The following is a 24,443-nucleotide window of genomic DNA, read 5'->3' as shown; positions in this document are numbered from 1 at the left end:
TTGAACGGCAGTTTTCAGTTCTTTCCACAGATTGTCGATTGGATTCAAGTCTGGACTTTGGCTATTGCATTGTGGATTCTGCTTTATGTTTTGGATCATTGTCTTGTTGGAAGACAAATCTCAGTCCCAGTCTCAGTTTTTTTGCAGACTCCATCAGGTTTTCTTCCAGAATGGTCCTGTGTTTGGCTCCATCAATCTTCCTATCAATTCTAACCATCCTCCCTGTTCCTGCTGAAGAAAACCATGATGCTGCCACCACCGTGTTTGACAGTGGGGATGGTGTGTTCTGGGTGATAAGCTGTGTTGCTTTAACGCCGAACATAACGTTTTGTATTGTTGCCAAAAAGTTCAGTTTTGGTTTCATCTGACCAGAGCACCTTTTTCCACATGTTTGGTGTGTCTCCCAGGTGGATTGTGGCAAACTTTAAACAACACTTTTTATGGATATCTTTCAGAAATGGCTTTCTTCTAGCCACTCTTCCATAAAGGCCACATTTATGCAGTATACGACTGCTTGTTGTCCTCTGGACAGACTCTCCCACCTCAGCCGTAGATCTCTGGACTTCATCCAGTGATCATGGCCCTCTTGGCTGCAGGTCTGATCAGTCCTCTCCTTGTTTGAGCTAAAAGTTGAAACGCACGGCCGGGTCTTTGTAGATTTGTAGTGGTCTGATGCTCCTTCCATTTCAGTGGAAATGGAAGATGTTTTCCTTGGGATGTTTACAGTTTGGGAGATCTTTTTGTGTCCAAATCCGGTTTTAAACTTCTCCACAACAGGATCTCGGACCTGCCTGGTGTGTTCCTTGTTCTTCATGATGCTCTCTGCGCTTTAAACAGAACTCTGAGACGATCACAGAGCAGGTGCATTTATACGGAGACTTGATTACATACAAGTGGATTCTATTTAGCATCATTAGCCATTTGGGTCAACACTGGATCGTTCAGATCCTCACTGAACATCTGAATAATTTTGCACACCCAATATTTCATTTTCCTTTTTTGTTAAGTTTGAAATATCCATTCAATTTCATTCCACTTCATGATTGTGTCCCACGTGTTGATTCTTCACAAAAAGTTACAGATTTATATCTTTATGTTTGCAGCCTGAAATGTGGCAAAAGGTTGAAAAGTTCAAGGGGGCCGAATACTTTCTCAAGGCCCGGTCCATGCTGTACATGAGCCCTGAGGGCCAGGGTTGTGTGAGCTGTTTAATATTTTCCCAATAATAACACGAGACATCAATAAAGGAAGGCTTTACTGAGTAGAATCAAGTTTCAGAGTCTGAATCAATCAATAAAGGAGTTGCAGACTACATGAATTTACATTTCAGCGCTAAAGCTGGAGTTTCCAATATGACCAAACTGACTGATTGGACGTGAAGCCGCGCTGACACCTTTAAGTGCAATGAAGAAATATTTACATGACATTTTCCGCTTTGAGCAGTCAGTTTTGGATGAAATCAAGAAAAACCAACAAACAGGATGAGAGAAGAATAAAAAAATAAAACTGTACATGTTTTAAATAAACTCAATCAAATCCTTCGTGTGCAAACGAGAGGCTGACGTCTCCTTAGGCCGAGACAGAGTGCAGCGAGTAGCTAATATTTGAAACACTGAGGAGAGAAAGATGCATTTTGCTGCCATGGCGACGACAGTGTCATGTCCCACGCCTAACGCCGCATCCACACCCAGGTATTGATGAGCCAGAAAGCAGCGGCGATGGAGTACATGATCATCTCTCGCTTTGCTCTCTCCTTATTCTCCTCCTCCAGATGTTGGAGTCTCCGGTTCAGCTTGATGAGCTGTGGAGAAGCAGATGTTTTACTTCTTTTTTCTCTCAAAAACAACAAAATAAAAGCCGCTAGTAGTGTTATATGGCCCCCTTTGAACCACCCCCACTGACTGAGCGGCTGCTACACAACCCTAACTCCCCTCTTCTGCCCCTGCCACCCTGGTCAGAGCTCTCCATGGCTACCATTTTATGTTTTTGGTCACCACGGGGTAACAAAGAGGTTTATGTAATTTGTAGAAGAATCAACAAAAGTAAACTTTTAGACTTCTTGGCAGAGGTTTTTTGTTTAACCACTCCCACATTCTTAATATATTCATGTTTTGTGTCATTTCGTTTCGTTCAGCTTGAGCCAAAGATTCATGTATTTTATTTTTTACAATATTCTAGTAAAAATTGTGTGAGCAACTTTTGTCAGCTTAGTACCTTTATGTTCAAAATCTACAAACTCTATAACCAACAGCAGCTTCACATTGATGCTCGAGTTAGGAGGCAAATGATCAAAATGCACTGGGGAAGTTTAAATTTGTAGAAGGTACTAAAAATGATTCTTTAAAAGAAAATTCAAGATGGCAGCTTCTTCCCAAGGTCAAAGGTAAAAAAAAAAACATTACTGTAAGCTTAAAATGGTGGTATTTGTGTGAAATTTTACGAAGATCACTAGAGGAAAAGCTTTCTTTCCCAATATTGAGGGAAAATATGAAAATGAACATTTTTCCACAAAATGGCCACCCAGCCATAGGTCCTGTGGCCATCCCATAATAGTTACAAACCTTTAAAACTTCCTTTTAATATCCCTGACTAGCGTTTTGGTTTCGTTACTTGAATTTGAACGGTTTTTAAGCCCCATTCCCCATTTTCAAACTTCCTTTTCACCAGGTACTAGGTACACGAATGTTTGCGCAGGTGGCGGGGGCAAAACCTTGGCTCAAAGGAGCGGTAAGAAAGATCTGTGGAAACAACCTGGTCTTTGCAGTCCAGGCCTTGCTGCTGGACATCAACATTTGTATTCAGAGACTAACCTGACGGCGAATTGTTGTAGCATCGACGACGGTCAGGTCTTCATTCTGCCCTTCCAGAGAAGCTTCATATGTTGATAACCCCAGCCTTAAAAAGACAGCAGCTGCATCAAACATACATGATAAAAGATCTCCAGGAAATGCATCTACTAGATCAAAAAACAATAAAAAACTATGTTCTAATGACATAAACAAAGCAAAAGTGTATGAAGAAACTCAAAAAGGGGAAAAAAAAAAAAAAAAAAATTGGGTGCCAGGTGAGGTTACCTGGGGTCGTTCAGGGGGTTAGAGCTGGAAGCCGACCCCCCCCTCAGTGATGGTTTGCTGAAGAAGTGCGAAAAGACAGAGTTGGGGAAAAAAGAAAGAAAAGAGAAGTAGAGAAAAACTGTTGCATACAAGAATTTGTACATTTCTGCAGCTTTTCTATAGAAATGTGAAAATAAGAGCCTTTGGGGGTGGGGGGTGGGGCATCTACTTTATTTTAAAGTCCAAAAAAGACTAAAAAAAGTAGATAACCTTTCTAGGTAACTATTTACACTTGGACATTTTTGAATTGGTTTGGTAAAAGACCAGTGGACCACATTCAAACTTCTTTTTGGTTCAAATCACTATAATTATTGTTTAAATCATGAAAAAACTAACCACATTTGTCACATTTGTTTGGATTACTCTTTCTGATTCAAACATTTTCAGCTCATTCAACTAAAACCAGAAGAAAGTGAAAGCAAAAGACCAGATGATACAAGTCACCTGCATGGGTTTTCATCCAAGACCTCCAGGACCTGCTGGTAGGCCCGACGGGTGGTGGACTGGATAAAAGATATAACACCACTAGCGTTGTACAGGTTGAGCTCCTCAGCCACGCTGGGAGGGGGGCATTGGACAGTGGCTGGGGGGTGTGAGGCTGCACTGCTCAGTGCACCCCGTTAAAGTGAGGGTATTTAAAGGAAGAAGAGGATAACAGAGGGAAGAGGAGGAGGAGGAAGGACAGGGAGAAAAATAAGGAAAAGATTCTTTCCTCGACTAACTCTGAATTATTTATATTTTTACTCAAAGCGAAATGCAAAACCCAAAAGGCAAGAGCTGCTAAAAAGCACTTGAAGAAACAAAAATGCACTGAACACAGAAAATCCACACATAGAAGAGATTCACTGGGATGATTTGAAGTGAAAAGATGAAAACGTCTGAAACCAGAACCAGTCTGTCTGAACTTTAGACTTTACTGGTTGCAGACCAGCATCCTGCTGCTTTCCCAGATGTTCCCGTCTTATCTGCTGCTCATTACCTGGATTAGGCGTCTTCCACCTGCAGCTCTAAGAAACCGAAAAGGAGGCTAGAAAAGAAGTAGGACAGTGGCTCTGGAGGATTGGGGTCCCAGACTGACAACCTAATTCATTATTAAGCTCTAGTGAAAAATGCAATAGAAGGAAGGATAAATATATTAGCTTTGAATATATAGAATTGTGATTTAAATTGTTTAAATTTGAGCTTTTTGGGTTTTTTTAGCCACGGTGGAAGATGTGACCTTAAAGGAAAAACCACATAAAGCATTGATACAGAGTAAAATGCTGCCCAGGCATAAAGATCATTTTTAAAGGACACCATCTCAAAACATTAACACTTTTTACACTCAAAAATGGATCTATGTTTTATGATTTTCTGACACAATCCACTATAATGTTTTCTGCATGAGGTCTTATTCTCTTTTGCAGTGTCCTTTTATTAAGTTATTGACCAGATTATCACAAATTCATCGAGGAAAGATCCAGTTAAAATGGATTAACACGGCAGGTGTTAAAAAAAAAGTTATTATTTTGATGGGAAACGGTCATAAATATATAGTGGATGGTGCATTAAACTACAGGAAGCTGAAGTTCTGCCTGGAAAGACACTAAGCGCATTGCAGCCCTGAGCGAAGTCCAAAGCACTGACAGACATGACGGGATGAAGAGATGCATGTTGATGCAGCTACATGCAAATGAAGAAAGAAACACTTATGATGGTGCAGGTTGCAGGCTATTTATGGTGTAAATACTCACATTGAATCATTGGATGGCAGGTGGCTGTTATGGCGTGCGGCGGCAGCGTTCTCGCTAGCCGACCGTTCCCTCCTCAGGCGCCCTTGGGGGCGGATCTTTAGGGAATGGATTTGAAATCGATTTTTTTCTCGTAGAAACTGGCAACTACTGAGTTTACTTCTGCGTCACTAACCAGCTCGTCACAGTCCGGAGCGGCACGCTGCTGCTGCTCCTCCTCCATGAAGTCCAGAGGCCGCTCATTGAGGGTGAGGACCCTGGGTGGAGTTTTGAGCGACAGACTTTCTACAGGCGTTGACTGAATGAGGTCTAGGTCTCTGGGTCTGGAGAACTGGGAGTCTGCAGAATGACCTGAGAAGAAAAAATGTTCAACTTCAAATAAAGGATTTCCTTTTGGATTTTTACATTTTTTTTATTCTACAGTAAAATGACTTTTGTATGAATATTGAGCTTGTTTGTTTTCACATCAGCAGCTGGTTGGAACTTAATGCTCAAAGAAAAATGTTGAAGGAGACACATTTCTGCTCAAATCCTGCAAAAATCATCAATAAACGTGTCAGGAAGAACGCAGTGATGGTGAGGATTGATTTTAAGTTTTATAAAAAGTAACATTCATGACAACAAAAGAGTTTGCAGCACACAAACCTGAAATCACAATTCTTTCTGGAACTTGCATAATGACACTAGGGAGTAGTTCTCGGTTTCCCACAGTGGGGTCTTCTGAGCCATGAGGAGCCACTTTCAGCATCTCGGGAATGCGCATCTTCTGGCTGATGCCCTCCGTGTACTCCAGCTCGTACTGGATGCGGTTGATCTGCGCCATCTCAGCTGTTGGGGAGGGAAATGCTGCTCCACTCATTTGGCTGGGTCACATGATAAGATGAAGAAGACACAGTTTGCTGTTAGCCACAGGCTAATTTGCATTCCTTCCTTTTCTATTATTCTACTGCATCACAAAACCAATATGATACCCAATAGAACGAAACTGGATATAGTTGTCTAGACGAGGAGAAATCAAGTCTAAAGGACATTACAAACTCAATCCAATCATTCAAATGTTTACAAAAATAGTCTCGGAGACCACAACAAAGAACTCCTGCATCCACTAAATCGAGCAGAGACCACCAGCATTGTGCTACACCTATACGGCTCGTTTTTAGAACCTTTCGATAAATTCTCTTAACAAGTAAGCTGCCCCGGGGCTCCCCTAAAAGGTTTGATAATGGTTTTCACCAACAGGAATCTTTTGCTTTCAATATCCCATTCTACCACTAAAATACCTTCCAATATGGTGAACAGATTCACTCAAATTCCAGTGCTCTCATTTAGCATCCGAGTGCATTTGTATTGCTCCGAAATGTATTTTGTAATACTTTTCAGGAAATACTGACGCAAATCTTAATCCCAGATTCTATATTTTTAGCTTGAGTCATTTTGCCGCTCCCTAATGTTAAATACTTTTCTGCTTTAGTTGCATCCCTATCATAAAATCAATAAAACAAAAGACCTAGTTGTGCTGTCATATAAATGCTGTTGTATAAATATGCTGTTGAATATAAATACAAGTCTGCGTTTTGTCCAAGGTTTCATTCCAAAATGTTCAATATTGCTCCAGATGTCTATTCAAACGGGCACAAAAAGAGAAAGGAAGTGCACTGTTTGTTTGTTTTAGCAATCCATAAGAAATTGGTTTGAGGCTTGTTGCCAAAGAACATCACATGTTCGTTAATACTGATAAATTGTTTTGAGTCACTGATTTCGAGTAAAAAAAAAAAAAAAGGATTACTAGATGGTCGCGGAGAAATTCGGTGGTTCAATTTAAGTAAGTCAGCTATTCTTTGTCGGCATAACTGGTGCGATCCTGGCATTTATGCTAATGTTAGGCTAACTCTGACAGTAAGCTATATATATTAAAGACAAAGAAGAAATAACAAATACCAGCATGATAATGAATACAAAGTAACATAGATAAATAGGGTAAGACTAAAATATTTGAGCCGACAGTTGGAGACCTATCATAAACATTCTATGAACCCGAACGGACGGTTTCTTACCGACTGTTTTCCTGCACGGAACAATATCCACTAAAAACCTGCGAATCTAATCCTAAAAGCCAAATTTATGACTTTGGCTGAACAGCTTAAATCACTTTTTCATTTATACTAAACCTATCTAACATTTCGTCGTATGAAAAAGAGAGGAAAGCTGCTCTTTTCCAGATTCCGGTTTGTACTTTAAACAGGAAGTGGCGCATTCAACAGGAAGTGATGTAATGTAAAGCAAGCGCAAAACTTTAAAGGTTTTTAATTCAGTAAACATTTAAAATGATGTCTTTATATCTTTCTTGGGTGCTTTTTGAAAGATAAACGTGAAACATTTTTATTTAATTGCCTTTTACACCTTTAAAATAACAAATAAACTTTCTTAATCTTAAATGCTTGAAATTAATCAACGTCTTCACTCTCTCTTTCTTTTTTAGCTAAATGACGTAATATAAACTAGTTACAATGAAATATAAAAATATTATATATAGTAATCAAGGCTTTTGTCAGGCAAACTATGTTGTTTTTTCTAGTGGTACTTCTTTGAATTTTACGTTTGAAGGTTTTCTATAACTATCACAAAGTTTTTTTTTTGTTCTATTTTTTTTTATTTAAACCCGTAAGTAATTTCTTGAACAGGTTAAAAGTACGTTGCCTGCATTTGCTCGGGACCGACATAGCCTCGCAGTGACTGTGGGTGGTGTATGGTGGTGCATCTGCACGAAGGCTTTTCAAAGGCTAGTAAGTCCACTCTCCTCTTTCAAGTCAGTAGCTGGGACGGGGAATCAATAGGAAAAGCATTGGGAATTTCCCCCAGATGTATATCTGATGAATATCCTCTAAGCCAGAACTAAAGCACAGGACACTTCCATGAATCTCAAGATGCTTGTCGTTTAGGGCATGTGAGTGGAAGCGACGCTGAATCCTCTTGGAATTATGTTTCAGAATATTTTTGTCTTTTGTGTAAATGTCTTCTGCCTTATTTACACGGCATCATCTCTGCAGCTGCAACATAGCATGTAAGTAACTTGTTTAAGTAACGAATTTAGCGTCATCAAATCCCACTAATGCATTACTTTGCCGTGTCGCTAAATGTTTTATTTAGATTTTTTAAAATACTCCATCACCATCTTTAAACTAATATTTAAATTTATAACACTAAATAAATTAGAAAATCCTTTTTTAAAAAGCTTTTTTTTCTTTTTTAATTTTATTTTTCCCTAAGTTTTCTCTGTTGTTTTATCCAATGTCCACTAGGGGTCACTGTTTTGACTACATCTCATGTGACAAGTCTTGTTCCACTGTAGTAAAGTGGATCTTTATTTCAGTGTTGTTTTTTAGATAGCATCCCAGTTTCAAAATAAAACACTAAAATTTACTGTGCATTTCACAATATCAGTAAAGCCACAAATGTAACTTTAAACCACTTTTGTTGAAGTCAGTTGTTTTGGAAAGGAGCTTTGGGATGCCTCTGGATATTTTACGTGGACTTGCCAAAAGATGTATGTGAAAGCAGATTCATCAGTTTTATGTATTTAAGCTTTATTGTGTCTCAGGCCAAATGTTTGCACTGACCAGAAGATGTTCGTGCTGGGGAAACGTCAGCCATGTGTCCATGCTTTTACCCACATGGTGAAGGTGTGGAAGCAGGGCTGCACAAGCCATCTATGGTGTTCAAGATATGAAAGGAGGTTAGAGCCAATCCAAGTTACACTATGAACGTACATTAAAGATGCAAGGAGATTATTTGACAACTGAAATACCTACGATTTTTATTTTTATGAACATAAATTCAAAAATCCTTAGACTTCCTCTTTTTCCTCCTCAGGACAGCATACTACATGACCTATCAGCAGGTGTATGGTATGGTTTTGCACACAGTCTATGAGTGCTGTCCTGGCTGGACTCAGAAGGACGATGAGATGGGCTGCTTTCATAGTGAGAGCTTTTCAAAACACACCATGTGTGACAAAAATCAACAATTGCAAACACACCAGTCATACCGTCTTTGAATGATGTGCAACATCTGCAGGAATGCGCAATGGAGACTCTTGTCACAATGGAGGAAGATTTGCAGAAACCGGGGATCGGATTTGTCTTTGTCCTTCAGGATTTAAAGGGACGTATTGCCAGTATGGTGAGTGTCACTTTCACTTACAGGTTTTAAAGTGAACTTACATAAATGGCCCTATAAAAATGTAGTAGATCCTTCTGAAAACTTGTTTTTTTTCTGAAGTACATCCACTTCAGAAAGTAGATGCTTTCTGGTTGCATTTAAAATTCCTCTCCAATCATCTTTTCATCAATTTTCAAAGTGTTCCAGTGGTCTTTAAAATTAAGATTATATAAATTTTCAGCCAAAAAAAAAACAAAAACCTGTGTCGTACTCTAGGTCATAGCTTCTGCAGAGCAGCAAGAGTTCATTAGAAATTAACCTTTGAGTTGTGGGTGTGACCATTCAATGGAGATACCTCGCCCTTCCCTTCCCCTCCCTACTGCTGAGAGCTCTCTGTTTACATGCTGTTTTAAAGCCAGATTCCATCTCGGATGACGAAAACCAAGACATGGATCTAGTCATCTACAAGCTGTGGCCTACCCACTTTAATTTCTACTTCACAAATAAGCTATTTTTCAAATGGCATTTTTTCATCTGCTCCTGATTCACAACGATTTGGATAAAGAAATACTCAGAAATACAACTTTGGGCCTAATTTTTTTATATATATATGATTTTCATCAGGGTGGGTTTTTCAAGTAAAGATCTTACTACAAATAACCAAACAAACTCTCAAAGCATACATGTTGTTAAACACGAACAGCAGTGGGCTTCAGCCACAGCTGAATATCTTTTATACTGTAAAATCATTATTTCTGTTTGCTCTTTGTTCTGTTGCTGTCAATCTTGTCTCTCCAAAAAGGCCAGTGTGGAAGTCCAAACAGGGTAGTGGTTGTTAAGACCTTAAGGATTGTCACAGACCCCCCACCCCCCACCCACACACACATGTTCACAACTACAAAAACACACACTCCAGCATAAAGAGGTTTACTGCTTTAACTCGTTGACTTTCTCAGCAGGGAGAGACTCTCTGTTGGCCAAGAGGCTTATTAGTGCAGTCCTTCCGCTGGCTGCATTTTACAAGTGTGTGTGTTTTTTGTTAGAGACCAGCTCTCTTGCCTTGGCAGCTATTCTCTGTACTTTTTTTTTTGCACTTTTTACACTTGATCAGAAATCCTCTTATGTTTCTCCTTTCCCCCCTGTATTGGAATTATTCTTGGGAATTCATGTTTCTCCTATCTTTAGTAAATAAAAGAAAATATAGGTTTCTTCTTCCTGCCCCTGACTGATTCATCCACCCTTTCCTGCCAGGGTCATTATGCAGGCAAAGAGAAGGACAGGCTTCTGCCTTCAGCAAGGTTTTTCTGTAACAAAGCCTCAGCTTCAAACAGGAACCATGCACTTATTGAGGCTCAGACAAGTTAGTAAAACTGTGAATGTACTTTAGTCAACACAAATATCGTTTATCAGCCTTGTTACACCTCAACAGTAAACAACAAAAACCCTCCAGTTTTATTAGAAACATAGTGTCTGTACAGCTGATTATATCAAAAAGTTTAGCCTAAGGTTAAGACGGTTCTATTAATATATAAAACACCTATAATTCAGAAAAGCATATTTTTCCTAATTTTGACATCACCTTTTCTAAAATTCTTAAAATTATTTACATTCTTTTAGTAATTTAAAGAAGTGAAATAAAAAAAGATGCTTTTATTCATAAGCAATTAAAGCTTTGAAAAATACGGTGGCCCTGAAGTGCAAATCACATCAACAAATCACTCAACACCAAAACATATTAAAGACCAGGGCAACGATTCAAAATAAAACAAACCAACATTAGAAATTGCGCACCATGATTTGAATAAAGAAATACTCAGGAATGCAGTTTTAAGCTTAAATTCTTTAGATATGCCCTCCATAATGAGATACATGCTACAAGAACATGTTACATACACCAAAAACACAATCATCTGCAGTGTTTTATATAATTCCATTAAATGCTGGGATTTTTCTTTTCCCCCTTTGTTTACTTTCTCACCTTTGGCATGAAAAGTTGCCTTTTCTTAGGGTGTTTTCCAGCATGTAAAGCAATCCATAATGCGTTTACTGAAAGCAGATGCATGAAAGCGGCTTCTCAATGTTAATTTAGTGTGATCCTCAGAGCATGCTTTTCTTCTTCTTTAGTGCCCTTCCAAGGGGAAGTGTAGAGATGTTTCAGAGCTCGTGCTGTACATGCATGTGTTGACTTACATGTGACTGTGCAGGCCAAATATTTTAGCGGTTTGATCTTCATATACAAATGTTAACTGTGTTTGAGATTCAGGTGACACTTCTGGTTCTGCAGAAAGCCTCAAAAGAAAAAGCTTGGAGAGGAATGTATGATTTAATGCAGAATGAGTTATAATGGGATTACAAGTCATGTTTGGCGTCAGTATTTTGTCCTATGGGATTTTACTAATATGCACAGTTCATTTATTAGAAATGTTTGATTCAATCTCTTCTTGAATCTGTTATATTCAGGCGTTGACTTTACTTCCTGTCGGTCGTACATACTCTGATTCAGTTTTTGATGATCACAGCTGCTTCTTGTTTGTTGATGGGCTTTACTTTTTAGACTTGATGTTTTTTACCTTTCAGCACATCCCTTGTACCACTCAAAATCACTTCAACATCAGTTAGCACAACCACAATTATATATATACCACCACAATCATGTATAAGGTGTTCTGGATTGTAAGGCACACTTTAAAAAAAACAAAAATAACAGTGTGCCTCATTGTGCAGAAAATAAGGTATTTCTTTTTTGGAACATTTTTGTTAGCAGTAAATGTGCCCCTGTTGTAAGAATCGACATGCAATGTCCTACTGATGTGGAAAGGCCCTTTGCAATTGGGTGTCCTCAACTTCTGCAAAACCAAGTTGCTGATTGGTATGAGCCCTGTAAGAACAGCTTTGGAGTGGTTTGAGTCCTCACTAGCTCCCTCCACTCTCTTTTCATCATTCATCATCAATTGGTCTCTTGTACTGTTACGCCCTTTAGTGTTCTTGCCAACTTGTCGTGGTAGAGTCCACTGTGTTTTGTGGGGGTTCACTGGCCACCTGCTTCCAATTTCTGGAATGAGACAGTAGGCATTGTTCAGCCACAGACAGCAAAGCCACGGTGTCGACACTGTGAAGTACTAAACATCCTGGATTTAGTCCAAAATCATGTGATGTTATGAATGTATGATTTCCTGCCGATAAATACCTCTCTGTCTAAATCTAATAATCTTATTAAAGGCTTTGCTTTAGTTAAATTGATGAAAGTGTATGTATGTTATCTAGAGTAAACACAAAAAGCTGTGCAAGGACTAAAAGCATCTGGCCCTTACTTAGAAGTCTGGCTGCTTGTAAGTTTGGCTTTGTAGGGCTGTGTATCAGCATGTCAGCAAACAGATTTCTTCTCATCTGACTTTTGTCTTGGAGTTCACAGTTGAGAAATCACAGTTTTGCCATAAACCATAGTGGTAAAAGTCAATCCTGCTATCATATACTGGCTGCACTGCATCTGTTACCTCTATTGTTTCTCCTGAAAGGTTGTAAAACTACACATGAAAAAAGTTGAGAGTATGGAGCAATTTTTTTTATCATTTTCTGTAGGGATTTTCACATTAAAATGACTTGTTAGCAGATGGTGCACTTAAAAAAAATCCAAAGGAATCTGCTGTCTGTTAAACTCATCGTGTGTGTCTTGTACAGTAACTTTAACTACGTAAAGTTCTAGAGTTTTTTCTTTTAATTTTAGCTGGGGCTCTTCATTCTTCATCTTACCCTCTGAAAAACAAAGTCGGCTTCAGTAACCTCCTGACCCTGATCAGAAAGGTAGATGGATGGATGGATGGCATTCAGTTGTTTCAATTCAATTCAATTCAATTCAATTCTATTTAAGATTTGAGATAAAGTTCTGCGTCTTTATCTCAATGACTAGTCGTTTAATCACATCTCTGTTTAAATCAGAAGCATTTCACAATAGATTTTCACCTGTCAGACTTCTCTGTGGTTTGCTACTGGATCGATGTGTGACAAACAGTCGAGTAGGAACAGATGAAAACTGTCTCCTTGAAATCATTCCAATCAACTGCTAATCAATTTTTTTGTCATTTATCTCCTTTTTTAGTGTTAAATCTACTTAGTTTATAACCCACATTTTTATTGTTTTATATCTTTTAGCCACGGTACTTATGTTGCTGTCAATTACTGTGGCGATTAAACAAAACTGCTAATACTTGAAAACAAACAGCGAGGTTGACTTTGACATAAACTACATTTTTTTATATTGAATGAAAAACTGAGAGAGTTTCCAATCGATCAGGTAAAACAAAGATAAAGGCGAGATGCTACCTATGGTCAAAGAACGACGTGCTGTGTCTCAAACCTCTCTGTCTTAGCTCCAGGGAGCAAAGATCTTCTGTAAATGTGGTCCTGCTGTTCTGCAAGTGAAAATGAATTTCTAAATTAAAAAAGAACGTTGTAGTTTTAATCTAGAGACTCTCTCTTTAATTATTATTTTAAAGAATCTAAAGAAAGGGTTAAGAAGCTGCTTAACCCTTGTGCTATCCTAAGCACTTTACCATTGGGAGTTGGGTCATCTAGACCCACTAGACAGTGCACTGAACCTTTTTTCTTCAATGATTTGTGATCTTCACTGGTGTCCATGGATTACATGAAATCTTTCCACCTTTATCCACCTTTGTCATGGTAGGGAGAACACATCAATGTAAGGGTGGGGTCATCTAACATAGCACAAGGGTTACTGTAACCGTCTTTAGTGTGTGAAGTGGAATCAGGGGCTGTTATAGAAATAAAAGTGGTCTTGACACAGAAAAGTGAAGCAAATCTAGCTCCAGTATTTGGTGGAAACGAGGGGTGTGTATCTTTCCCTCTTTTTTAGATTGTTTTGTTCTTTGTGGTTAAAAAGACACACATCCCTCATTGTGGTTCACCTTCAGCCAATTAGAATTGACCTAATTTGGTAGAATCAAGGCATGCGATTGGATGTCTTCTTGTTCGCATTACATTTACATAAAAAGGCAAAGACAGTAGAGACACAACAGGAAGAGAAACTGACAAAGTTTGACAGAAATTGATTAATTACTTCCTGATCAATTTTAAATCTTTTAACCAACATAATCTTGTCCGTATCTGTGGTTTTCAGCCGATACTGCTGTTCCTCTCTGGACTACATCGATTTTTCAATATGTATCTGCATATTTTACATCCCTAATGGAAACCACAGCAGGATTGGGTCTATAATGAAGATGTGTAAAAGTAAGGATATAAAAGCAGAAATCTCTGTAGCATCTGTGGATGTTCTTGCAGTTTGAGGAAACACTAATATTTTCCACAGGTTTGGAAGGAATCTGTGACTTTAAGAGAACAAACCATCCACAGGGTTGATCTTATCTAAATTTTGAAAATTAAAACTGTAATGCTGGGAAAATATTTATTTGAGGCAACTTTGTTTAGCCGCAGCACAAATCTGCTTTGCAAAAATGCTTTTTTTCCATGCCCTGCACATTTTTTTTTAGAAACCTTCAATTATCTGCTGGTGCAGCTGCAAGGAAGCAAGCCAAAAAGGGGAGAAGGTGAAACATTTTCCACAGGTTAAAGAGCCAGAATCTCTTTTTATCCTGTTTTTCTACAGGTTGTCCACCTATGGTGTGGATAAAGCAGAAATTCCCATCATGCTTAAGGTTAGTCTGGTCACCAATAATTACTGTAGTTTAACACAAACTTCAGTTTTTTAGGGGAAAGATGGCTTTTACAGACGTTCGTGTAGTGCATTTGGGTAATATTTATGACAAAGGTATGGTAAATGTCAGAATAAAAACAGTGTATCCAAAAGCACATAAATTATTTTGATCTTAGTCAGGGTGAACTCCTTAAACCTGTGTAAAATAGGGACCACGAAGAAAATTCTACATATCTGTGCCAAATCATGATCCTGAACAGCAGCGGTGTTCTGTTCTACCCGTTTCTACCCGGCATCTCTAACACACACAGGACAACCATCTCCAGCCTTCTTTCACCCTTCTTTCTGTGGAAAACATCATTTCTCAAAAGCTTTTATATCCTTTCCAGATGGATTGATTCAGCCTCTACCATGACTTTTTTGTCAAGGATGATATGTTTGCTTTGTTTCTTTAGTTTCAAATTACAATATTTTAAAAAAATATGTCAACCTGCAATTGTTACCTGATTTTTGTTTGGAACCAAGTAGATTCCTGAAACTCTTGACAGATTCTTGCCAGCTTTCCAAATGCTTTTTTGCGCTGTTTCAAAAGAGGAGCTTTAGGATTTTCTGCTAAAACTTGATAAGCTATTGTTTTAAAGAAATAGTCTGCTCAAGGCACCAAAGAAAGGGGTTTTAATCTCATATGGTGATGATCTCCTTCATCTGCCCACAATTTACCCCATAATTGTTTGTGTGGTAGACTTAAAGTCTAACACACATCTATTTTGATCTGTTTCAAAAGTATTATTCTTTTAATTATGATTATCCAAAATAAAAGACAAAAACTGTATTGTTTTCTAGGACATAGTTTCTGCAGAGCAGCTGTAGTTCATTAGAAATACACATCTGGGTTGTGGGCAGGACTGCTGGCGCGGAGCAACCCCGCTAACACTTCCCATCACCCATCTGTTTAGATGCTCTCCCGCTAGTTTACGGCCCCTCACACCCCCAACCTAACATTACTGGTGCAACAAAAATGGCAAGCAATATTGGAGCTATCCAGCCGTACCATTTTGAGCCAGATAGCAGCTCAGAAGAGGAAAACAAAGATGTTTATGGATCTATTCGTCTACAAGTGGATGCATCAGAATGGAGCAGAGCAGGGAGCTTTTGACCCGCCCGGCATATTTTCTATGTAACAAATAAGCTCCTTTTCAAACTGCATTTTTTTCATCTGCTTCGGATTCACAATGATTTAAATAAAAGTGACTCAGAAATGAAATTCAAAGCTATTTTTTTATAAATGTCCTTCATAATCAGAAAAATGCTACAATGACATGTTAAAAAAACTATTTTCATCAGAGTGGGTCACCATCTGAACAATCAATCAGAATTGTGGGTTTCAAGTTTATGAAGTAATTAAAAGCTGTTTTTCTCTATAATATTAAGAAGAAGAACAACTCCTTTGACTTGAACCATGACGGCTCTTATATTTTATCTGCAGTTTATGTTGCAAGCAAGTTATTTTAAACTGAGACAGTGAGAGGAAGTTAAGGTAAAATGAGAGTTCTTGATTTTATTTTGTTGTAACTCACAAGTTAAAATTACCTTTTCTTTTTCCATTTGCTACTATAGAAATGTGGGAATTGAGGCTTGGAGAAAGTGATCCTTCCTGTTCTAGAATCAAATTCCATCTGGTAGAGATGATTCAGTGAACTGATAAACAGTTTAGCATCTCCTTTGACATCTGAAGATTCAATGAATGAACCGAATAAAGACACAAACCTGGGCTGGACAGAGGCCTGAAGATTAAAGGAACAATCTTCTCATGGCTTTACCTTAAATTGAATGGGCACATGGCTGAAGATCTACTGATTTATTTAAAGTCCATGTTTTGGAGTGAGAGAAGGAATGCTGGTCCTTGGAGGAACTGACTTTGGAGCTTCTGCGCTGCACAGGACAGTAATATCAGTTAGCGCTGATGAGAATTGCAGCTCTCCATCATTCAAGGCTGCCTGAACTTTCCAGTACTTGATGGGAAGCCATTATCGCTTTCATTTGTAACAAACAACATGAGAGCGACACTTTCCTCTACATGCTCAGCTCTTTTTTCTTGAACACTCAGGAATGACTAAAGGCCACATGTTTCTTTATGATGCAGTAAATTCATCAAAAATTTAAACCTAAGAATTCAAAAGTCAAGACTTACTCTAAAAGAGAGGATGTTAAAACATATGCAAAAAAGTAAAACACAAATCTTTAGTGATTATTTTTGATGTACTAAGGAATCAGTTTATTGATTCGTTTATTGTTTTTTATTTTTAAACAAAAAAAAGGCTCTGGAAGTGCAGAAATAGGGTAAATCAAAAGAATTTACGGTCACTGTTGTTGTGGTTTGTTATTTAGGTTTTGACCATTTTCTGGTTTTGTGTTGTTCAGGCTTTAGGCCTTATTTAAAACTGTCTAACCCAGAGGTCGGCAACTTTTACCACTCAAAGAGCCATTTGGATCAGTTTCCCACAGAAATTAACACACAGGGAGCAGCAACACGCTTTGGAAAACCCGGTGTTTGCAGCAAAGGGCATAATTTCACAAGTTTGTGAGGTAATGTTAATTTTTTTTTGTATTCTCTGTCATTTAACGGGTTCCAATAAGAACTATTTCCCGAGAGGCCACAAAACTGGCAAATATGTCATAATTAAGTAGCAGTTTATCCACTTCTCCAATAGATTTTTGTCAACAAACAAATTATTTTCTGGATCTGGATCAGGATGTTTTGGGGCAAAAGCTGCGTGTTTATTCTGGAATGTCTCACCACATTTGAGACTTTGTTGTTTGCTAATTCCTAATTACATATGAATCATACTGGTAAAGTCTTTGAAAGCAAACAAATGTGCTCAGGTGCCATTAAATGTACTGTTTTCTTCAGGAACGTCCATTTTCTCCAAATTCTCCATCCTTGATGATCTACCTGGGTCAGAACATTGTTGGGATTACATGCCAGCGGGCGTCGTGGCAGTCAGGTGGTTATTCACATAGAACTTTACTTAGAAAATCTTTATTGTAAATAAGATAACTGGTCAATAAAAATATATATTTTTCCATTTCATTATTGATGTGATGTGATTGTGTGATGACTATGGTGAGGTGATTGCTTCGTCGGGCGGCTGGCTGGATGGCAGACAGAGAGGCGCTGTGCCGGGCAGCAGAGCTAGTTTGCCCGTCTGCTTAAAATGCCTGCAACCGGACAGCTGGCTGGCCGGCGGATGTAGAGCTGCTGCGGGATGGGAAAGCAACGAGCCCAGGCCTCCTAAATCTTATGATATTTTTCTTATTTTCATCCAGACAATAATATTTAGATCTCCTAGTTTGATTCTTGTTTTCATTTTACCCCTGTCGAACTAATGTGGGTCACAGAGACACAGTAGTAGCGGCGGAAACCGGCTTTTGCAACCGGAGTGGAGCACACCATACTGGGAGAGACTGATTACAGATGTTTTTGTAGAGCTTTTTAGAATATCTTCAAACATCCTTCGTGTCTTTCATGCATTGGTACGGAGCCCGTGACCTGGCATCAGTAATCTCATCTCCATGTCTGGTTTCATGAGATCATTCAACGACTCTCCTGCCCATGTGCCAAAGTGTCCTTAGGCAAGACTCTGAACACCCACATTGCTTCTGGTGGTTATAGGTTGGCGCCAGTGTTTGACAGCAGAGCTGACATCAGTGTGTCAATGTGTATGTGGTTGGGTGAATGGGACTGTGACTGTAAAGTGCACTGGGCCTTCAAGGAAGCTAGTCAAGTGCTACATAAGGATAGGCCCTTTCGCCAAGTTAAACTAAAAAAGATAGGACTAGAAAAGGCAGTCAGGTCCATCAGTAATTAAGCTTTTAGACAAACATTTTTAGAATTATGAAATGTTTTTACATAGCCAGCTAACAGATGCGTTTTTTCTACACTATATTATCAAAAGTATTAACTCACCAACCTTGACTCACATATGAACTGAAGCTCCATCCCATTCGTAACCCATACAGTTGAATATGATGTGGGTCCACCTTTTGCTGCTATTACAGCTTCAACTTTTCTGGGAAGGCTGTCCACAAGGTTGAGGAGTGTGTTTATAGGAATTTTTGACCATTCTTCCAAAAGCACATTGGTAAGGTCACACACTGATGTTGGTGAAGGCCTGGCTCTCAGTCTCTGCTCTAATTCATCCTAAAGGTGTTCTATGGGGTTCAGGTCAGGACTGTGCAGGCCAGTCAAGTTCATCCACACCAGACTCTGTCATCTGTGTCTTTATGGACCTTGCTTTGTGCAAAACATTTTGTTTTATTAAAAAGGCTTTTGCAAGATAGAAAGAAGAGTATAACATGTACAGGAAATGCTAATGGGCCGAGCACTTGAGAGGAAGCTTTCTGTCTTTCTTTTCTTGGTGGCTTGATAATGGTAGCAAATGACCCCGACCACGTCCAAACAGCTATTAAAGCCATGTGGAGCTGTTAGATCAAAGAAGCACGGTCCAAGAGAAAAAGAGCCAGAGGGTAAGAGTCTGGTCACCATCATGAGATTAGAAATGAGCACGGTTATAACTTTATAAGCTACAATGGGTGTGTGTGTGCCCCCCCATATAAAAGGGAAATGTGCTAAATAGAGGATTGGTTCTGTGTAAGTAAGGGCCTGGGAGATCAAAGCAGCCTCATGTATGAACCCAATATGGTGAATGGAAGGGGTAAAAAAGGGGAACAAATTGTTGTCTCTGCAAAGACTCAAAAAAGCTGCACGCTCTTAGAAGCCAAGTGTGGGTGTGCCCTGAAAAAAATGAGTGACCCATACAAAAGTAAATGGCAATCAGTATTTTTTATAGTTGTAGCTCCTACAAACAGGTTGAGGCATTTTTGAAACTGGTTCATTTACCCGTAGCCCATTGGACTGTAAGTTGATGAAGTCTCTCATTGTGCAGAATTCTGTCGTTTGTTCATAGAGAATGTTTAAACTATTTTTTCTCTGTTTTTCTTCAGTGGTGGTATACACAATTCACTAAGCCTGGATCCAGCAAAAATAGCCCCATAACATCACACTCCCTCTTCCTCCGTTGGTATCAGTAGTGAGGCCGCACTTTACCTGTTTGACAACAAAGATTTTTCACGATGTACCAAAAATGTCCGATTTTGGTTCATCGTTTTCTTTTCACCCTTCAGTAGTCCAGTGTTTCCTGGATATAGAAAACCTGTTTGTTTTGTTTGCCACTGTGCCAATTCTGGTTGGAGCTCGTTCTGCCACTCATCTCACCCTAAATCTAGGCTGGCTTTCCATGAAAAGGATGCCTTTGTCCCTCGAGCCGCCCTTCATGCAGGTGTTAACTCTCAGAAACTTGTCTTCCAATTCAGTTGTGACTTTAGGTCTGCCAGTTTGAAAAAATGAACGTTTTTACTTATTATGTTCCTAAGTGTGAATACTATGGAAATGAATGTCATTTTTGCCCTCATGTGTGTTTTGCCTCATGTTTTTTAGCCTTCTTTTTTAAAATCTTTTGTCTTTCAGATGTGAACGAGTGTGAATTTAATAAAGGAGGTTGTGAGGGACAGTGCTGCAACACCATTGGTAGCTATTATTGCAAGTGTTCTGAAGGGAGCAGACTGGGGTCAGATGGCAGGAGCTGTGATGGTAAGTAAAAGAAAAAACAATACAAAGTGCATTAATTTACTCATGTTCATTTGTGTTTACAGTCTTGCAAAAAGAAATCTAAAAAATCTTTTCACTTCTAAGACAACTAAACTGATCAGACATTTTCTCATGCTAAAAGAAATGACAGATATTTTCACCATATTTTCAACTTTCAATCCATTGGCATAAATATACTAAATGTCGCCCCCTGATGTACAGTATGTTATCCAATTCATGGTAGATGAGTGAATTCTTAAAGAAAGCTTATTGTAATAGGATTTATTGGTTTATTGTTCCATAAAAAAGCTTGATATGGATGAGTGTAATGTTTTGAACCATTTTAATGGCGGTTGTGTCGGAATCTTTGAGAAGGGATCATTAACTTTGGGTACGATTTTCATTTTTTACTGTGGCTACCTTGCCCATAAGGGACAGAGGCAGGTTGGTCCAGCGTGTTAGATCGTCCTGTATGTTTTTCAGTAATGGGGTGTAGTTTAGCTGCACCAGTTCTGATAGTTTGGGGGAAAAATTGATACCTAGATATTTGATATTTCCTGATTTAACTGGTATTTTGAGTCTTTGCTCCGCATTATTGTTCAGTGGTAATAAAACAGACTTATTCCAATTAATGGAATAGTCTGATATAGAGGAGAATTCATTAATGATTGTTGCCGTTTCATTTACAGAATGTAAATTACTTAAAAACAGTAATGTGTCATCTGTATAGAGACTAATTTTATGATGGCTGTGTTTGGTTTTAATTCCTTTAATGCTCTCATTCTGTCTTATTGCTGCAGCTAGAGGCTCAATAAATATAGCAAAAAGAGAAGGAGAGAGTGGGCAACCCTGTCTGGTTCCTCTTCCAAGAAAAAACCTGTTGGAAGTCTGTTTATTAGTTCTAACTGATGCATTGGGGTTGTGGTATAATATTTTGATCCAATTGATGAATGATTCTCCAAACCCAAACTTATGGAGGGCAGCAATAAGGAACTTCCAATTTACTCTATCAAAGGCTTTTTCAGCATCCAGTGATAGTATAGTCATTTCCTGGTTTTTGATGGTGGCAAAGTCTATTATGTTAATGAGTCTGCGGACATTGTCATCCGAGTGTCTGCCTTTGATGAATCCAGTTTGATCAAAGTCAATTATGTGAGGAGTGACTTTTTCTATTCTCTGTGCTAGTGCTTTGCAGATAATTTTTACATCTGCATTAATTAAAGAAATGGGGCGATAGCTTGAAGGACTAGTGGGGTCTTTGTCTGGTTTTAGAAGAAGGATAATGTTGGCGGAGTTCATGTTAGGTGGTAGAGATTGGCTTTCATTGATAAATTTTACCGTTTTATAAAATGTTGGTGCCAGTTGTTCCCAGAATTCCTTATAAAACTCTGCAGGAAAGCCGTCAGGCCCTGGTGCTTTACCATTAGGCATAAGTAACAGAGCTTCATGAAGCTCAGACAACGAGAGCGGAGAGTCTAAATTTGTGATTTGATCTTCGTTTAACCTGGGCAGGTTTACATTGTTGAGAAATGAGTTGATGCTTTGTTCTGATGGATTGATCTGTGGAGTGTATAAGTTTTGATAAAAGTCTTTAAACGCATTATTAATTTTTACCGGGTCATGGGTGACATTCCCTGTTTGGTCCATAATAGAAGTGATTGTTGATTTTTCTTTATTAATTTTAAGCTGATTAGCTAGAAATTTGCCAGATTTATTTGACTTTTCATATCTTTCCAGTCGAAGCCTTTGTATCTGGAATTGTGTTTGTTTATTGATGATGTCATTTAACTGCAGTTTTAAATTTTTCAGGTCGCCCAGTATGTGTTCCTGTGCAGAAGCAGCATAAGCAGTCTCCAGGGTTTTGATTTTATTTTCTAGTTCTAATAAATCTGCTTTCTCTTTGCGTTTTTTTATGCGTTGAATAGGAGATGATTTTCCCTCTCATGACTGCTTTTGCTGTTTCCCAAAGAACACTTGGTGATATTTCAGAAGTATTGTTGAATTCTAAGAAGGTTGCCCACTCTTTTTTAAAGAATTCAATAAATTCCTGGTCTTTTAACAGAGATGTATTAAACCTCCAGATTGAACCCGAGGGTCTGGGTACTTCCCTTGAGATAGTAATAGAAACTGGTGCATGGTCACTGATAATAATTGGATGAATGTTGGAACTTTTAATTTCTTTCAAAAGGGAGTTACTGACTAATAAATAATCTAAACAAGATTGTGAATGGTGAACTGGAGAAAAAAAGGTGAACCCCTTAGTGCTTGGATGACATGAGCGCCAAGCGTCGCAGAGACCCAGATCATTCATGTACTGCTTTAGAATACTTGCAGACTGCCATGTACGCTGGTTTGCTGCTGTGCTGAGTCTGTCAAGTTCAGGGTCCAAAACAAGGTTGAAGTCTCCTCCTATAATGATTGTGGAGTCAGAGTGAACTGAGAGTGAGGTGAAGAATCTGTGAAAGAAGGAAGAGTCGTCAACATTCGGGCCGTAGACACTCGCTATACAAAAGTCCTTATTCTGAATGGATATATTAATGATTACAAATCTGCCTTCTGGGTCAGTAACTGTATCCTTATGAGTAAATGTAACATTTTTATTAATCAAAACTGCAACCCCTCTTTGTTTGGAGTTGAAACCGGCAGAATACATAACTGGATACTGGGAACAGCACAGGAGATGACCAGCTGATAAAGATAAATGGGTTTCCTGCAGTAAAGCTATATCTGCTTTAAGATCATCCAGGTAATTTAACACTTTCAATCTCTTTGGCCCAGAACCAAGTCCACGCACATTCCAGCTAACGATGTTAAGACTGTTCATAGCTGTTCTAACCGGGAGAGTGCAAGGCTAAATAGTGCGTGTGCCCGTCCGTGTGCGCGTGCCCGCTGTGCGTTCCTGCTACACTGACAAGCGCTGTGCGTTGTGGGTGAACGTGTCTTGGCTGTGAGTTGCATGTTGCGTGCGTCCTGTGTGAGCCTAAGTGAGGTTTTTGCAGTTTATCAACGTGTGTGTGCGGGATCGCGTGTGCATGCTCTTATGCGCGCGCGCCCGTTCCGTGCATAAATAAATACTCACCGTGGTTGCGTTGACTTTACCTGATTCACATATGAGGACATGGGAAGGGGGGGGGGGGGGGGGGCAAGAGAAAAGAGAGAGGAAAAGAGAAAGAACAAAAAACAAAAACAACGAAACAACAACAGAAACATGAATGTGAGAGAAAGAAAAGACAGTTTTCCTGAGAGGTGTGGATTATTGACGATCCGATTATTTCCTATTCAATTAAATAAGTTTGCGGGTTTCTTCTGGGCAGCGCAGATGTCAGGATACAAGGTTAACACTTATACCACTATACTCTACTGATGCTTTATGAGTGAAAATTAGACTTTTTATTTTATTTTAATTTATTAGTTTGTTTGACAGGGACAATGCACATTAAAATGCATCTCTGCAAATGTTAACCAAAAGGACTTTTTTTTATCTGTAGTCCCTGGACATGTAGTAGAAGTGTCTCTCTAAAAACAGTGAAATGTGCAGTTATGGTGCATCTGTATTTTGTATTGGTCTTTAGCTCAGGTTTTTTAAAGATTAGTTTTTTGTTAGGCGATACATGTTAACCGCTTTTAGCATATTTATTAAGTGTTGAGGAGAAACGAAAATAACAAAAAAAAAAAACCACAACTGAAGAAAGTTGTATTTTTATGCTGCTGCACTGCAGTGAAGGCAGAAAAAAAGGGTTTGTTAGATGCAACCTACAGGCTGCCAGAATACAGCTATTATGAAAACAAAAAAAGGAAATACTGCTGAAGTCTGACATTTTGGCAATCTTTTGCACCCTGTTAAAACACAGCAGACAGATTTAAAATTATTACTGCAGTGTTAAATTTACTTTGCTGCTTCTCCATATAACATGATTTCTTCTAAATGTTCTAGTTAATAGTCTCTTGAACACTTTTTAATGGGAGTAGAGACATCAGGTAAAGGTTAACTGGCAGTTGAAAGGCACATTTGACATTTGCTTTGATTTCTGTGGTTCCACTGTCAGAGCTGAACAGCTGCTGGAGAGGGATACATCACAGCTGTTTCTCCATTTCAAGAAAACAATAAACCGTCTTCTATTATC

The 24,443-nt window shown here is 38.8% G+C and overlaps 2 protein-coding genes across 15 annotated transcripts in view; one reads left to right on the top strand and one right to left on the bottom strand.

Annotated features, from left to right (window-relative positions):
* Positions 1-1,238: 1,238 nt before the first annotated feature.
* Positions 1,239-7,109, bottom strand: mffa (mitochondrial fission factor a). 2 transcript variants are annotated; one of them, XM_004075775.5, is made up of 8 exons: positions 6,898-7,109; positions 5,489-5,706; positions 5,019-5,194; positions 4,847-4,941; positions 3,558-3,716; positions 3,075-3,131; positions 2,811-2,895; positions 1,239-1,801 (listed from the first exon to the last, which is right to left on the bottom strand). In XM_004075775.5, exons 2-8 carry the CDS (start codon positions 5,700-5,702, stop codon positions 1,670-1,672), a joined length of 918 nt encoding a protein of 305 aa, XP_004075823.1. In that variant the 5' UTR covers positions 5,703-5,706; positions 6,898-7,109; the 3' UTR covers positions 1,239-1,669. The 2 variants fall into 2 exon arrangements, with proteins under 2 accessions (XP_004075823.1, XP_004075822.1); XM_004075774.5 differs by lacking the exon at positions 3,558-3,716.
* Positions 7,110-7,538: 429 nt separating this feature from the next.
* The window catches only part of egfem1 (EGF-like and EMI domain containing 1), a 62,389-nt gene continuing 45,484 nt past the window's right edge, over positions 7,539-24,443 (top strand). For 10 of the 13 annotated variants that reach the window (XR_013659609.1, XM_078956488.1, XM_020708408.3 and 7 more), the window contains exons 1-5: positions 7,590-7,904; positions 8,442-8,576; positions 8,714-8,823; positions 8,918-9,022; positions 20,200-20,322. Coding sequence is in view for 11 of the 13 variants with exons in the window: in XM_078956488.1 (XP_078812614.1) it covers positions 7,822-7,904; positions 8,442-8,576; positions 8,714-8,823; positions 8,918-9,022; positions 20,200-20,322 (556 nt within the window). In the remaining 2 variants the exon portion in view is untranslated. Of the gene's footprint in view, positions 7,905-8,441; positions 8,577-8,713; positions 8,824-8,917; positions 9,023-20,199; positions 20,323-24,443 lie in introns of those variants that run through there. The other 3 variants (XM_020708407.3, XM_078956486.1, XM_078956491.1) reach the window with 3 other exon arrangements.

The sequence above is a fragment of the Oryzias latipes genome, chromosome 13, assembly GCF_053564925.1.
Source record: "Oryzias latipes strain Hd-rR chromosome 13, Olatipes_Hd-rR_3.1".
Classification (NCBI taxonomy): Eukaryota; Metazoa; Chordata; class Actinopteri; order Beloniformes; family Adrianichthyidae; genus Oryzias; species Oryzias latipes.
Note: the sequence above shows the minus strand (reverse complement) of the source record. Positions and strands in the feature narration are given on the sequence as shown.